The sequence below is a fragment of the Phaseolus vulgaris genome, chromosome 2 (genome assembly GCF_000499845.2).
Source record: "Phaseolus vulgaris cultivar G19833 chromosome 2, P. vulgaris v2.0, whole genome shotgun sequence".
Classification (NCBI taxonomy): Eukaryota; Viridiplantae; Streptophyta; class Magnoliopsida; order Fabales; family Fabaceae; genus Phaseolus; species Phaseolus vulgaris.
This window is the reverse complement of record NC_023758.2, coordinates 2,557,232-2,572,380: the sequence shown is the minus strand read 5'-3', so window position 1 is coordinate 2,572,380 and position 15,149 is coordinate 2,557,232. Positions and strand designations below refer to the sequence as shown.

Genomic DNA, 15,149 nt, shown 5'->3' with positions numbered 1-15,149 from the left:
GCGTTGTTAACGTCAAGTTGCTTTAGGATCCAGTTGTTTGTAACAACCAGAGCTAATAAGTGGCATAAAGTGGTTAGTTTTGTCAATGAAGAAAAAGGTGTTTATGAAGTTCAACCCTAAGTTATGTGTATCCTTATGCTACAACTCGAGCCTTATACCATTCTACTGACCCATCATATTTGTGCTTGATTTTGTAATTCAATAGCAGTCTATGGCAATTTTTCCAGGTGGAAGAGTTGTGATGGTCTAAGTTTAATTAGCTTCAAGGGAAGATAGTTCCTCTTTCATGGCTTGTATCCAACAAGAATCCTTTGATACTTCCTTATAATTGTGCGGTTCAACATGGGATGACATAGATTCTGGATTATTTTTTTAAAATATCTTATCCAACATATTATATAAATAATATTTATTTTACATATTCACTCTTTATTTTACTGTTTTGGATTGAAGCATCTCCATACCTTGTTTAGAAAAGTGGGATTTAGTTCCACTAAGGAGAGAAACTATAACCATTAATTAAAAAAATGAACTAGTAGAATTATAATTGAATGTAAGTACTTGTATAATAAAATAAATGTCTCATTTTAGAAAAACTAAATCTTCAGCATGTGTATAATTACTAAAAATTACAATTTCACAAGTGATTGTATACATGAAACTGGTTAGCAGGTGGAGGTAAACCATGTTGGCAAATCAACATATAATTTATAATTACTTAGAATAGTCACCTCAAAAGAGAAATTAAAAATCCAAAACCATTTCAAGATCTATTCATGAACACATCACATGCAGCATTCAACCACCTTGGCCTTCCACATAGGGTCTAATGAAAGTCCTACGCCACCACACCTCAAAAGCTCTCTGAAGATTGGGACAACCATCACCAGTTTTCAAGAAGCTTCCAACCCAAGAAAGCAAAATACTCTGTTGATCCTCCAAAGGCAAGGTCAGAATTGTCCTTCCAATTCCTTCCTCCACAAGTTTCCCATCGAATGTCCTGCAACCGTGCTGCAACCAGTTGTAGTCATTGATTAGAGGCTGCAGCCATGTCTGCAACAACAACTGTCGTGTGTTCTTCGATGGTAAAACCTCCCCTCTTCCTATGTTGACATAAAGTCTTCCAGAAATGCAGCTCACATGATAGCGAAACGCAATGGGAAGCTTTCCATGTAGGGCAGCCAATTCCTGATGGTTTGCCCACATCACTGCAAAATCCTCAGCAGCTTGTTTATCAATTAAAATCTCAAGCAACCATGACAAGTTATCAGCTTCAAGAGCTATATGTTTTATTATGGGTTCTTTGATATCGCTAGGCATGTCTTTGAAGTCTGGTTCTGCAGCTTGGTTGAAGAGACACAATAATGAATCCAAACAGCTTCTGCATGACTTATAAATCATGTCATTACAGATGTCAGCTGAACCTGCAGAACTTGGAAGACTATTGTTCTCCCTAAGGAGCTTTAGAACAATGGATTTCATCTCTCGACGACCTCTCTCCTCATTGCTTTTCAGAACAAGTTCAACAATGTGGGAGAGGGTGTCTTTTGGGGCATTGGAAATATCAGGAGAAACTCGTTTTAGCACCGGATTCACCCCGATTCCATCTCCTTGGAGTCGTAGGACTGTTGAGATCACCTTTTCTTCTTCTTCCTCTCCATTCCAAGGGACTGCTTCCAAGTACTCCAAACATGATTGGATACATGAGCTGAAGCCGAGGAATTCTGCAACCTGCAGCATAGTTTCTTTTAGATTACAACTCTAGCAATGGTGTTTCATAAAGCAATATCCAATGGCTCATTTCTAGGAAAGGATAAAATGGGGAAACAAGGATGAGAAAGATTTAAAATGAAAACAATACTTAGCCAGAACTTATAACTGAGGTCTTAGGCACTACCTTTCATGAAGTCTTGTAGAGAACAGATGAGAAGTCTTTTGACCCATAATAAAATACTATGATCAACAGGAAACAGGGGATAAGGATTACCTAATACTGGGTGATCTTACTAATTTTAAGAGGTGAAAAACCCATGAGACACCATGGTTATATCTTGAACATCACCACAATTCTCAGCCATAGCACATTCCACTATTCAACTCAACTTTTAATCTTGCCGTGGCAATTGTATATTAGTAAATACATAAGCATTTCAGGCTACTTATTTGTGTACTTGTGAAGAGTTACAATGTATCTATATACGTTTAACCACAATAATTTTATAAAAATCCATGTGATACGATTATTTATCATCTTCATTATGGTTCACATACATAGCACTTTTAACTACTGATTTGCATCAACAGTAGTTAGTATAAGAGGTAATTGAACATATATAAGAAAAATGGCACAACACAACAAATTCCTAGTTTGCTAAACCCTAAACCTTTAAGATGAGGGTGGAGAAAGGAGTATGTATGGTTTCAGGTATTAAGACTTCCCAAGAACAAATCACCTGTAAAACAGTCTTAAAAATAAACTTTTTAACATAACCATGATAACTTTTTAAAGATAACAACCTTATGCACCGGTTTTCACTACAGTACAACAAATCCAAAATATAAGATAATGATGATGTTAGCATGCTAGTTTACAATATCATAAAGCAGCCCAAAATACATTTCTTCATAAAGCAACAAAATAAGAAGGAAACATTGAAAACACAAAATTAATGGCCTACTTGCCTTTTAAAGCAATTGAAAGCATCTAACAGAGTGCACTGAATGCTGAGGGTTATTAGCTAACAAAGCCCATAATTCTAAATACTCTCACGTCATCCTCCAAATTATTAAATGAAAAGTAGTATTGAATGCCTTTTATGTTTTCAAAATATTGAATGCATTTCCTTTTTGTTTAATATTTTGTTTATAGAGTATTAAGAGAATAATATAGCATTAGGCTACCTTTATTAAGTTTATATTTAGACCTATTCCATGAAAGATAAAAAGTGGTTGATTATGTAACAAGGAAAAATGCAGTAGATTGTAGCATTAAAAACATAAATAGCATTGTTTAAATTGAAGTTATATTAAATTACATATATTACACACACATGTGTGTACTGGGGAAGAAAAAACCATAGTGAGATCATATTAGGGGGTGAATTAACTCACGAGGAATACAATTAATGAGAAGAAATTAAATATTTTTTAGTTGAGATATAAGTCATATAACCATAAGCCTCTAATGAGGCGTGCCATTACAGACACACAGACAAATAAACAGCACCAAAAAAATAATCTGAAAATTATAATACCAAAAGATTAATAGCATAGAACTTCATTCCCAGAAATGTGTTACCCAACAGTATTAGCAGCAGACCAGGCAGTGATGACAGAGTTAGCAAATTACCTTGAGTATTCTAAGAATGCGAGAAACGCTTTGCTTCATCAACCGCTGCTTCATTTCTTTGCAATACATAAGCCCAACAGTTTCAACATATATTTCAACATCCTCACAGTCATCAACTTGGAGACATGACAAACCAGATTGTTCAGAAAGTTTATCAGCAAAGAAACTACTCTTCTCTTTTAAAACATCCCTGTGAACACTTAACTTCACACAAAATCCCTGCTTTCCAAGGAGAAGAAGCTTCATGTCACAACTTCCGGGTTCACCAAACTCAATAGCCACCTTTTTCGGCATAGATTCAAGTTTGGGTCTAGGTGCTCTCGGTGCAGGTACAGAAGGGCTAGGTGGAGGTCTTTCTGGATCATCATTACATTGTTGAGCATCAGAAACCACCAACCTTGATGGGGCAGGCCCCGCTTTTCTCTCACTCACCGAAACTTCCTTTTTCTGGGAACTAGTCTTTGGAAGTGGTGAGGAGGGTTTGAGTTTATTCAAAGGGTTTTGAGGCTTGAGGCTTTTCTGGAACCCAACAGGAGTAGGGCAACACCAAAATCCTTCAGGGGTGACAGCAATTGGAACATTTTTAATCTTTGTTTGACCTTGCTCTACCCGGGTAATCCTAATATCCCCCATAAGTGACAAGGATTCACACTAATTATATGGAACAAGATATAGCATCACAATGAAAATGATGCAGTGGAGACAAGTCTTTGTATCCCTACTTGGCAACCAATATCTTTCCCCAAATAAAATTTGGAAAATAAGCAAAATGAAAAGCTGCAATCTTTGAAGCTGATCTACTTCCCCAAAAGGAACCGGTGCCACTGCAGTTTCACACAAAGTACATGGAACATGAGGAATGTTCAATGAACTGAATTTTTTTTATATTTTTCTCCAATGGGTAAAGGGATTTGAACTGAAACCAAAGCAGACATATGCAATTTCTTTTCTATATTTTAACAAGTAAAATGGCTGGAGCGTTTCCAAAAGTACAGTATAACCATGAAATTCTATATCTGACCCCATCAAAGTGAACCAGTAACTACAGATCAGCACACAGAAAATGACCCCTCTCTCTCTCTCTCTCTGGACACTAGTCACTGGTAAACGGCAAAAGCAGAAAACTTACCAAACATTTGTCATATGAGAAACCTCCGAAACCTCATGCCATATCTAACACAATTTGGTTTCAGCTCAAAGCTTTAAAAATGATTGAACAGGAGCTGAAGTGTTGACCATGAAGGGAAGCGATGAGCAAAGAGCTGAAGGGAGGAATAATGAGTTTAGTCACTCATGAATTCGTGAAGGAGAGAACACCAGAAGAGCCGCACAAGAAAAGACAGGGTACCCAAATGAAATGAAACGAAATGGATGATGATGGTTTCTTACTTTCCACTTTGCCAGTTCCACGCTTTTCATGATTTGGGTCTCAGAAATTGCATCACTTGGCCCCTCAGACTCAAACCATTCATCTTCTCTCTAATTAAAAAGACAATCTTTTAAAATGAAATTAAAAAAAAAGTAAAACTTTTCCTTTAATCCTGTTTTTCCTTGCTGTAGTTCTCTCTCTACACAACTCAGCAGTGCCTCTGATTTTATGGTTTGGTATATTTATTTATCATTATTGTTGTCATATTGTGGATTCTTTATGTATGAGACTGTTGCTTTTGTCATGATGTGGTCATGTGGAGTAGGGTAAAGTTAAAGTTAGCTTGCTTGATTGGTAGATGGTGTATTTACCAGTATGCCCTCATGGTGTTGCTGAGTTGTAACAGTGCAGGTTGGGAATGTTTAATGGGAAATTAAAGAAAGAAGAGAAGAATCTTGATATTGAAACAGATCTGTGTCAGAAAGGTGTTGAAAGTAGTTTCTCTCCCTTTTGCTTGTTTTTATTTTGAAAGAGGCAGTTACCAGTAGAATTGTAGTAGGATGGACATAAACATGAAAGCGATGGATTCTCCTAAAATCCAAACCCAAAAATATGAATCTTCTAAGAATAGACAACGTTGATGCCTTTTCAATTCTCCTCTTTTTGGTACCATGCATTCTACCTATCAACTTACTTCTAACTATCAATTGTTTCAATAATAATACATGATGAACTACTATGTTTAAAGGTGAATTAACCTAGCTATCAAGAACAAATACAACTTCACTTTGGTTCTCGGTAAGGAAATAACAGATTTCCTATTAATGGGTTATATATATAATATATAATTATATTTCATATTTATCTTATTAATGTGGATTAAATGAATAGATATCAATATTAACTAATTAAGAATTATATAAACCTTAATTAGCAATATAAATATAGACTATTGGTTCTAACCAAATAAAAACAGATGTGTTCTTCTTCCTATAGGTCCCATAGAGGAATTAAGTTATTTAGTTGAGGAAGACACAAACCTCATGTTTTTTTATTGTCATAGAGATTCTGTAACAATCGGCGATCATCACCATGGATTCAGATATTTTAATTCATATTTTTGATAATTGGCATGAAATATTTTGGCTATTTTCGGACTCAAACCAAATAAAAAATAAATAGGGATCTTGGCTATTTTCGGACTCTAACCCTAATTATTTTTTATTTAGTTTGAGTCCGAAAATAGTTAAGATCTTTCATGCTAATTATCAAGAATATGAATTAAAATACATGGATCTGGATCCATGGTGATGATCGTCAATTATTGCGGAATTTCTACGACAATCAAGAACAAGAGGTTCGTGGCCTTCCTCAACCAAATAACCTAATTCCTCTATGAGATCTTAGTATCTTTTCTTGATTGGGAGAAGAACGTGTATTTATATTACTAATTAGGGTTGTCATAATCCTCTTAATTAAACAATATTGATATCTACTCATTTAATCCACATTAATAAAGTAAATAAAAAATATAATTGTATATTATATATATAACCCTATGAAATCCGTTATTTCCTTAACTCACGTATCTATGATGCACTCTTTCATGTATTTCTTTACTGTGTATCCTCCACTTTTAGGTCAAATATTTGTCTTCAATTTATAATTTTAAAGAGACCAAACATTGGATGATAGGGTTAATTTTTAATACTTTTTGGAACCTTTCCCCCATAAGTGAGCGTGTTATAACCGTTATCTGAAAATATGACGGTTAATAAGATAAGATCATGATAATAAAATACCCCTTAATTCAAATAACCATTAAACAAGTTCGATTTTAGAACTTTCCTAAAAAATGAGAGTAGAGAACAAAACACTCATTGAAATGAACTGGTTATAAGAAACTTGCATGATGTTAGAAAAAAATATTCTTTTTTACTTTTTTTAATAGTTCTTTTAAAAAGTATATCTAGATCTGTTTTTAATTAGGTCATATATAGTAAAAAAAAAGTACACTAATAGTATATTAAAATTATATTCTTTCCCTCTTATCTATTTTGAGTGGTAAAGTTACATGTGTAAAATTCATTTTTAAGTCCCTTGAATTTTAACAATTGTTGCCCACATTTTTTTTTCTTTGATTATGTATCAAGAATATAAATTATTATTTTTATCTCTGTTTTTGTGTAACACCCGCAAACAAACTTTGTGTTTGATGGGAAAAAAAACTGATCCTTTAAATATCACTTAGTGATATTTTGGGGTACTATGTTACTGTATAACACTTTTAAAATAATTTTGTACTGGGCCGAGAGATTGGACCGAAAGCAATGCGTACTAAGCCGAGAGATTGGACCGAAAGCAATGCGAAAACTAAGCCGATAGCTCAACCCGAAAGTAAACTAAATAACGAAAGAAATAAAATAGAATGGAAATTATTATTAAGCAAAAGCCCATGAAACTGGGCCCAAATATGCGGGTGTATGTAGTAAAGGCCTGATACAAAGAGAAAACGTCCAAATAACTTCTGGGCCCAATAAAAGAGTAGTATAAATACAGGGTCATCCTGAGAGGTGAGATAAGTGGAATTCACTCTGATATCTTGTAAAACTGAATCTAACTTTGGCATCAGAGCACCTTTCAGGTACGCACACCCGTCCGTGAGAGGAAACCGAGACTAAAAACCGAAAGATTAACTGGAGTGAGCTAGAAGTTGACTGGGAAGTCTCCATCAGGCAATCTAATAAAACGTGAAGGGTAAGGGGAGCCCGAAAGATCATACCGAGAAGGGAGTCCGGAAGAGAAGGCCGAGAGGTCAACGTGCGGAAGGTGACGGAAGTTTGATCATACCGAGAAGGGAGTCCGGAAGAGAAGGCCGAGAGGTCAACGTGCGGAAGGCGACGGAAGTTTGTTTCTAAGTCCTTGTAAGAACATTTTGGCGCCCACCGTGGGGCCGGGAAACAAAATGAGCGAAAGAGGAGAACATTCCAGAGAACAAGAAGATTGTCAGAACGCTATGACCATGGCCATGTTAATACAATTGCAAGAGGAATTTGAGACACTAAAGAAGAGTAATGAAGAGGAGTTGAGTATGTTGAGAGCCGAGAATGCTTACATGAGACAAAGATTAAATGAAGAAACCGTGTTGAATGCTTCCCTTGAGACTTTTCAGCCGAGAACACATGTTAATGAAAGAGAGAATAAGGAAGAGAGTTTCGGGGTCACACAAAGGAAGTTACCTGAGATTTCTAGTATCGTTGTGGAAACACCAGCCAGAAGACACCCGTTTTCTGAGACTATAATAGAGACCCCATTACCTGACAATTGGAAAAGTCTAACAATAGAGAAGTATGATGGGAGTACAGATCCAGATGAACATGTTGCTATATACACAACTCAAATAAGTCTGCACACGTGGAATGACGCCATCCTATGCAGAGTGTTCCCAACTACTTTGAAAGGAGCAGCTTTAAGCTGGTTTACCCGGTTACCACCATTATCTATTGATTGTTTTGACACTTTGATAGAAAAGTTTGGAGCTCAATTCGCTACAAGTAGACCACATCACTTAACATCGATAGCTCTCGTAAACATAAGACAAGAACAAAATGAGTCGTTGCGAGCTTTTATGGAACGCTTTGGAAGAATGGCTTTAAGTATTAGAAACCTCAGTCCAGAAGTTTCTATGAATCATATGATAACTGCGTTGAGACCGGGACCATTTGCCGATAGTTTGTGCAAAAAACCGGCCGTAAGCCTTGATGAATTAAGACGGCGTGCAACAAAGTTCATGCAAATGGAGGAGTTAAGGGACTTTAGGAATCAGGCAAGGATGGACGTGAAGAACGAGAAGAAAACAAATGAAAGAGAGGCAGGATATCAAAGCAGACGTCTCAGAGAGGAACCCCGTGGTCGAAAGTTTCAACAATACACACCATTGAGCACAACTCGGACCCGAATACTTCAAGAGGCGATGGCAACTGAAGTAATACCGCCACCAAGGAAAGCACGAACCCCAGATCGAGCTGACCACAACAAACATTGCCAGTACCATAAAAATCATGGCCATCACACTGAAGAATGCATAGCGCTGAAAGACCGAATTGAAGAGTTGATCCAGACAGGGCAATTAAAACGCTTTGTTAGAGTCGGAAGAATGAAGGCTAGTCAAAGTCCAGAACAAGATGTCAGGAGTAGAGGAGAAAGATTTGGAAGAACGACTGATATACAAAACGATCGAAAGGAGAGAAGAGGAGGAAGAGATGAAAAAAGAGATCTAAGAAGTGGAGGAAGCCACCTCCATTCTCAAGAGAGAAAGAGCCGACAACGCAGTTTGGGAAGGCCAGTTAGGGGGTTCATTAATACCATCTCTGGAGGCTTTCCGGAAAAGGAAACATATAATACGATAGGAAAGAAATATTTGAGAGGTACCATGACCGTGAATTATGTTTTCAAAAGAAGAAGTTTGCCACCTATGTTATTTACTGATGAAGATTTCCAAGATATTGATCCTGATCAACGAGACCCAATGGTGATAACAATTGAAATTGCCAGGTACGCGGTAATGAAAACTCTAGTAGATCAAGGGAGCTCAGTCGATATTCTGTTCTGGGAAACCTTCAAAAAATTACATTTGAAAGAACAAGACATGGTTCTTTTGAAGGAGCAAATAATTGGGTTTTCAGGTGAAAAGGTTGACACCAAAGGATATATTGATTTGCCGACAACCTTTGGTAGAGGAAATGCAACGAAAACAATTACAATCAGATACCTGGTGGTGGATACTCGTACTTCTTATAATGCCTTGTTAGGAAGATCTTCGTTGAATAAGTTGGGAGCTATAGTGTCGACGCCACATTTGGCAATGAAATTTCCAACAGAACGGGGAGACATAGCAACCATATATGTCGATCAAAAAGCAGCCAAAGAGTGTTATGCGACCGGATTGAAGATGGTCCAAGAGCCGAGAGTAGCGACCGGAAGTATGGAAGCAAGAAACATGGTTGCAATGGTGGACTTGGATCCCAGAATGAATGATGATGAAAGGATAGAGCCAAGAGAAGAAATTACATCGGTTCAATTAGACGAAGATGAAACGCAATGTACATATGTTGGGGGTAGTATGCCCGAAGAAATGATTGATGACTTAGTGGCAGTAATAAGAATGAACAAAGATTTGTTCGCCTGGAAGGCATCAGACATACCGGGAATTGATCATAACATCATTTCTCACAAATTATCTGTTTGCCGAGAAGCAAGACCGATAGCTCAAAAACGAAGGAAGTTGGGAGAGGAAAGACGAAAAGCTGCTCTTGAAGAAACTGAAAAATTGTTACAGGCGGGTTTCATTAAAGAAATCCAATATACGACTTGGTTAGCAAATGTAGTTCTAGTCAAGAAGGCAAACGGAAAGTGGAGAATGTGTACTGATTATACAGATTTGAACAAGGCATGTCCGAAAGATTCATATCCTTTGCCGAGTATTGACAGGTTGGTTGATGGGGCATCTGGTCAAGCCATGATGAGTTTCTTGGATGCTTATTCCGGTTACAATCAAATACAAATGTATAAACCTGACATCCCGAAGACTGCATTCACTACCGATATGGCAAACTATTGCTATCAGGTCATGCCTTTCGGTTTAAAAAATGTCGGAGCTACATATCAAAGATTGATGGATACGGTGTTTAAAAAACAAATTGGAAAGAATATGGAAGTGTATGTGGATGATATGATTGTCAAGTCTCATGCGGTAGATAACCATGTGAAAGATCTTGAAGAAATATTTGCACAGATAAGGAAGTATAACTTGCGATTGAATCCAGAAAAATGTGTTTTTGGAGTCAAAGGTGGGAAGTTTCTCGGCTTCATGTTGACTAACAGAGGAATTGAGGCAAATCCAGATAAATGTGAGGCAATAATGAATATGAGGAATCCGATAAATTTGAAAGAAGTTCAGAGGTTAATAGGAAGGTTAAATGCATTGGCAAGGTTTTTGCCAATACTTGCCGAGAAGTCCAAACCGATAGTGAAGTTGTTAAGGAAGGCCGAAACGTTCATGTGGAATGAACAATGTGAGCAAGCTTTTGCAACGATTAAAGAGACGATAGCTAAACCTCCCATCCTGGTCAAACCTATGTCAACTCTGCCTATCATCGTCTACCTTGTCACTTCTCACGAAGCCATAGGAGCAGCCTTGATACAAGAAAATCCAGAACAAAAGCCTATATACTTCGTGAGCAGAGTTCTCCAAAGCGCCGAAACCAAATACCAACGGGTTGAAAAAATTGCCTTAACACTTGTGTACACAACAAGGCGACTGCGGCCATACTTTCAGAATCATCAGGTTATTGTCAGAACCGATTGCCCGATAGCCAAAGTATTAAGAAAACCTGAACTTGCGGGAAGAATGGTAGCATGGTCAGTAGAGTTGTCAGAATTTGGAATCAAATATGAGCCACGAGGAGCAATCAAAGCACAAGCATTAGCAGACTTTATTATCCAAATGCCGACAACGGAAGCCGATCATGAAGTGTGGATTGTATTTGTTGACAGATCATCCAGCAAGAAAGGGAGTGGGGCAGGAATCGTGCTAGAAGGACCAGGGAACTTTCATTTGGAAATGGCTCTGAAATTTGAATTCAAAACTTCAAATAATCAAGCCGAGTATGAAGCTTTAATTGCAGGATTGGTTTTAGCCAAAGACATGGGTGCACAAAATGTTATATGCCGGAGTGATTCTCAATTAATGGTGGGACATATGAAAGGTGAATACCAGGTAAGAGATCCCTTATTATTAAGGTATTATCACAAAGTCTTAAGCATTATGGAAAACTTTATCACAGCCGAGATCATACATATTCCGAGAGAACAAAACACAAAAGCAGATTCTCTATCCAAGTTGGCAAGTCAACGAAGACAACCTCAGCACAACTCCATTTTACAACAAACCTTGCACAATCCGACAGTTGGAGTGGAAGAATGTTTGATTATTACCACAGAGAAAGATGATTGGATTCGATCATACAAAGAAGTGATTAACAATCAAGAACAAGGAATTGAAATTGATGTTAGAATGGCTAGAAAAGTCGCTAATTTTATCCTCATAGGGGATGAACTGTACAAGAGAGGGTTTTCAACTCCTTTATTAAAGTGTCTTTCTCGTGAGCAAGCTGAACATGTAATCCGAGAACTTCATGAAGGACTATGTGGATTGCACTGTGGTGCGCGAACAATGGCAACAAGAATCTGTCGTGCCGGATATTATTGGCCGACAATACGTGAAGATTGTAATCAATACGTTAAAACCTGTAAGAAGTGTCAGGAATTTGGAAGCCTCAACCATATACCATCACAAGAGTTGCAAAGCATTGCTTCTCCCTGGCCATTTGCTAAATGGGGAATGGATATCCTCGGCCCATTCCCTTTGGGCTGAGGACAAACAAAATTCATGATTGTTGCGGTTGATTATTTCACAAAATGGATAGAAGCTGAAGCGTTGACAAAAATAACAGCTCAACAAGTTCAAACATTTGTGTGGAAGAATATAATTTGTAGATTCGGTATTCCACATTCTATTATAACTGACAATGGCCGACAGTTCACTGATAAAAAGCTTTTGGAATTCTATGCGGATTTGGGAATCAAGTCTACAACTACCTCAGTTGAACATCCGCAAACAAATGGGCAAGCAGAATCAGCTAACAAAGTCATTCTCAGTCAACTAAAGAGAAGATTGGGAAGTGCGAAAGGGTTGTGGGCCGAGAAGTTACCTGAAATATTGTGGGCATATAGATGCACACCGCAGACATCAACTGGAGAAACACCATTTAATCTCACATATGGAACAGATGCTATGTTGCCCATAGAGGTCATTGAACCAACATTACGAAGACAAATAGAAGATTGGAGTGTTAACAATGAATGTTTAAAGGCAGAATTAGATTTGATTGAAGAACTTCGAGAGAAAGCCAAAATCAGAGAAGAAGCAGTAAAAAGAAGAGCATGTAAGAGGTTCAATGCGAAGGTAAGACCGAGAACTTTTAGTGAAGGAGATTTGGTATGGAGAATGAGAACTGATGCAAGAAAAGATCCAGCACAAGGGAAGTTAGCACCAAACTGGGAAGGAACGTTCAGAGTAAAAGAAAACTTGAAGAATGGAGCCTATAGGTTGGAAACGTTAGACGAAAAGTTAATACCCAGAACTTGGAATACGAGTCACTTAAAATTTTATTTTAGTTAAGGCTTGTATTTAAGAACACCAACTATTGCATATTAAGACTTTTTGTTGAAGTTTCTATGTTAGCTAAATACTTTCGGTCTCCAATACTTTCACTCCAGGTGAAATCCTTCTAAGAGAAGACTTGAAGTCTCGAGCTTATATGTTTTCATCTTAGTATAAAAAAGTTAAATTAATATCCAAAAAACACTACACTTGCTTGATTAACATCGCAAGTATTGGCCGAACGATTGCCCGCTTGCTCGATTAACATCGCAAGTGCCGGCCGAACGCTCACCAAATTTGCTTGATTAACATCGCAAGTATTGGCCGAACGATTGCCCGCTTGCTCGATTAACATCGCAAGTAATGGTCGGCCGCCCACTACACTTGCTTGATTAACATCGCAAGTATTGGCCGAACGATTGCCCGCTTGCCCGATTAACATCGCAAGTGCCGGCCGAACGCTCACCAAATTTGCTTGATTAACATCGCAAGTATTGGCTGAACGATTGCCCGCTTGCTCGATTAACATCGCAAGTGCCGGCCGAACGCTCACCAAATTTGCTTGATTAACATCGCAAGTATTGGCCGAACGATTGCCCGCTTGCTCGATTAACATCGCAAGTAATGGTCGGCCGCCCACTACACTTGCTTGATTAACATCGCAAGTATTGGCCGAACGATTGCCCGCTTGCTCGATTAACATCGCAAGTGCCGGCCGAACGCTCACCAAATTTGCTTGATTAACATCGCAGGTATTGGCCGCACGATTGCCCGCTTGCTCGATTAACATCGCAAGTGCCGGCCGAACGCTCACCAAATTTGCTCGATTAACATCGCAAGTAAGCTGGCCACCTATCCTTAGTTGTTCGATTAAAGATCACAATTAAATGGCCGATCGCCCGTTCTTGTTCGATTAAACAGAATACATTTATCGTATGAAATTAAGATAATAAATAGCTGGAACCGATCAAGTAAAATAGACACGAAGTAAACCAAATATTATCATATAATTTGATGCCGTATATCCAAAATTCCTATCACGGTAGAGACAAAACGTCCTAAAAAGTCCGAAAGTTTTTACTCGGAGCTATTACAAAAAACAAAAAACATCCTAATTAGATTACTATTCGGCCTCGTCATTCATTTTTCATCCTTCATTTTCCCTCTCATCTTCTGGAGATCCGTCATAAGGAATATCACTAACCGGAATTAATTCGCCCTTATAGAAGTCTTTGCCGACATCAAAGTTACCGGCATCTAACGGGATCTTGTAAAAGTATTCGGCTTGTTGAAGAGCTTTCTCAAAACCCAACTGGTGTTGTTGGATAACAAAACTCTCAGCTTCACCAACTCTCAACTTTAACTTGTTCACTTCTGCTTCCAATTGAGAAATGCCTTCAGCATCGATTTTCTTCGCAGCAGTGAGTTTAGCAACGTCTCCCTTCAATTCTTGATTCTCCGAGTTAAGTGCCAAAGTTTGGGCCGAGAGCTTGACATTTTCATTCTTCAATTTTTCTTTCTCAGTTTCTTGTCGGTTATTAACCGCAGAAAGTTCATCAATTTGAGAATTTAGTAACGCGATTTTCTCATTTGATTCAGCTGCTTCCCTCTTCAATTTCTCAAATTCAGCAGAAGTAACATGGCTCTTTGTTTTTTCCTTTATCGCTTCACTAATCAAAAAAGCACGGCTAGTCAATTCAAACATTGAATCAGCTAGAGAAGGAACAAAAACCACTTTGAACATATCCCGAGCAGAGGAATCAAGATTGCAGTCAACAAAATCTGAAAAGCGTGTGGACGATGTGAACATTGTTTCAAAAAGCGATTGAGAAGAACTCCCAGAACCATGACGATGCTTCTTAGAAGAGTGTGACCTTCTATTATTCTTGTCTCGTTTCCTACTCTTTCTAGAAGGTCCTATTCCGGCGTCCGCGGCTATTTCAACCTCTAAGCGAGGGGTAGGCTCAACAACTTCATTTTCTGTTCCTGGAGCTTCATTCTCAAGACGAGGAGTTGAACCTCCAGCCTGATTAAACAGCTTAGAGAAATAAGCACGATCGTTCGGTTTTGTGGCCGCCATTAAACCTGGACATCACCAACAGATTCAACAAAGTTAAAATTCTATTATTACTAAAAGAGAAAATCCGAAAGAATCACATACCCATGAAATCCTTTTGGGGTTTACGAGAAAATCCGAAAGAATCACA

At 38.0% G+C, this 15,149-nt stretch overlaps 1 protein-coding gene across 3 annotated transcripts; it reads right to left on the bottom strand.

Annotated features, from left to right (window-relative positions):
• Positions 1-585: 585 nt before the first annotated feature.
• Positions 586-4,988, bottom strand: LOC137810171 (BTB/POZ domain-containing protein At3g50780-like). 3 transcript variants are annotated; one of them, XM_068611319.1, is made up of 4 exons: positions 4,739-4,934; positions 4,479-4,611; positions 3,350-4,173; positions 586-1,731 (listed from the first exon to the last, which is right to left on the bottom strand). In XM_068611319.1, exons 3-4 carry the CDS (start codon positions 3,980-3,982, stop codon positions 799-801), a joined length of 1,566 nt encoding a protein of 521 aa, XP_068467420.1. In that variant the 5' UTR covers positions 3,983-4,173; positions 4,479-4,611; positions 4,739-4,934; the 3' UTR covers positions 586-798. The 3 variants fall into 3 exon arrangements, with proteins under 3 accessions (XP_068467420.1, XP_068467418.1, XP_068467419.1); XM_068611317.1 differs by having other exon boundaries at positions 4,479-4,988; XM_068611318.1 differs by having other exon boundaries at positions 3,350-4,611.
• Positions 4,989-15,149: the final 10,161 nt, after the last annotated feature.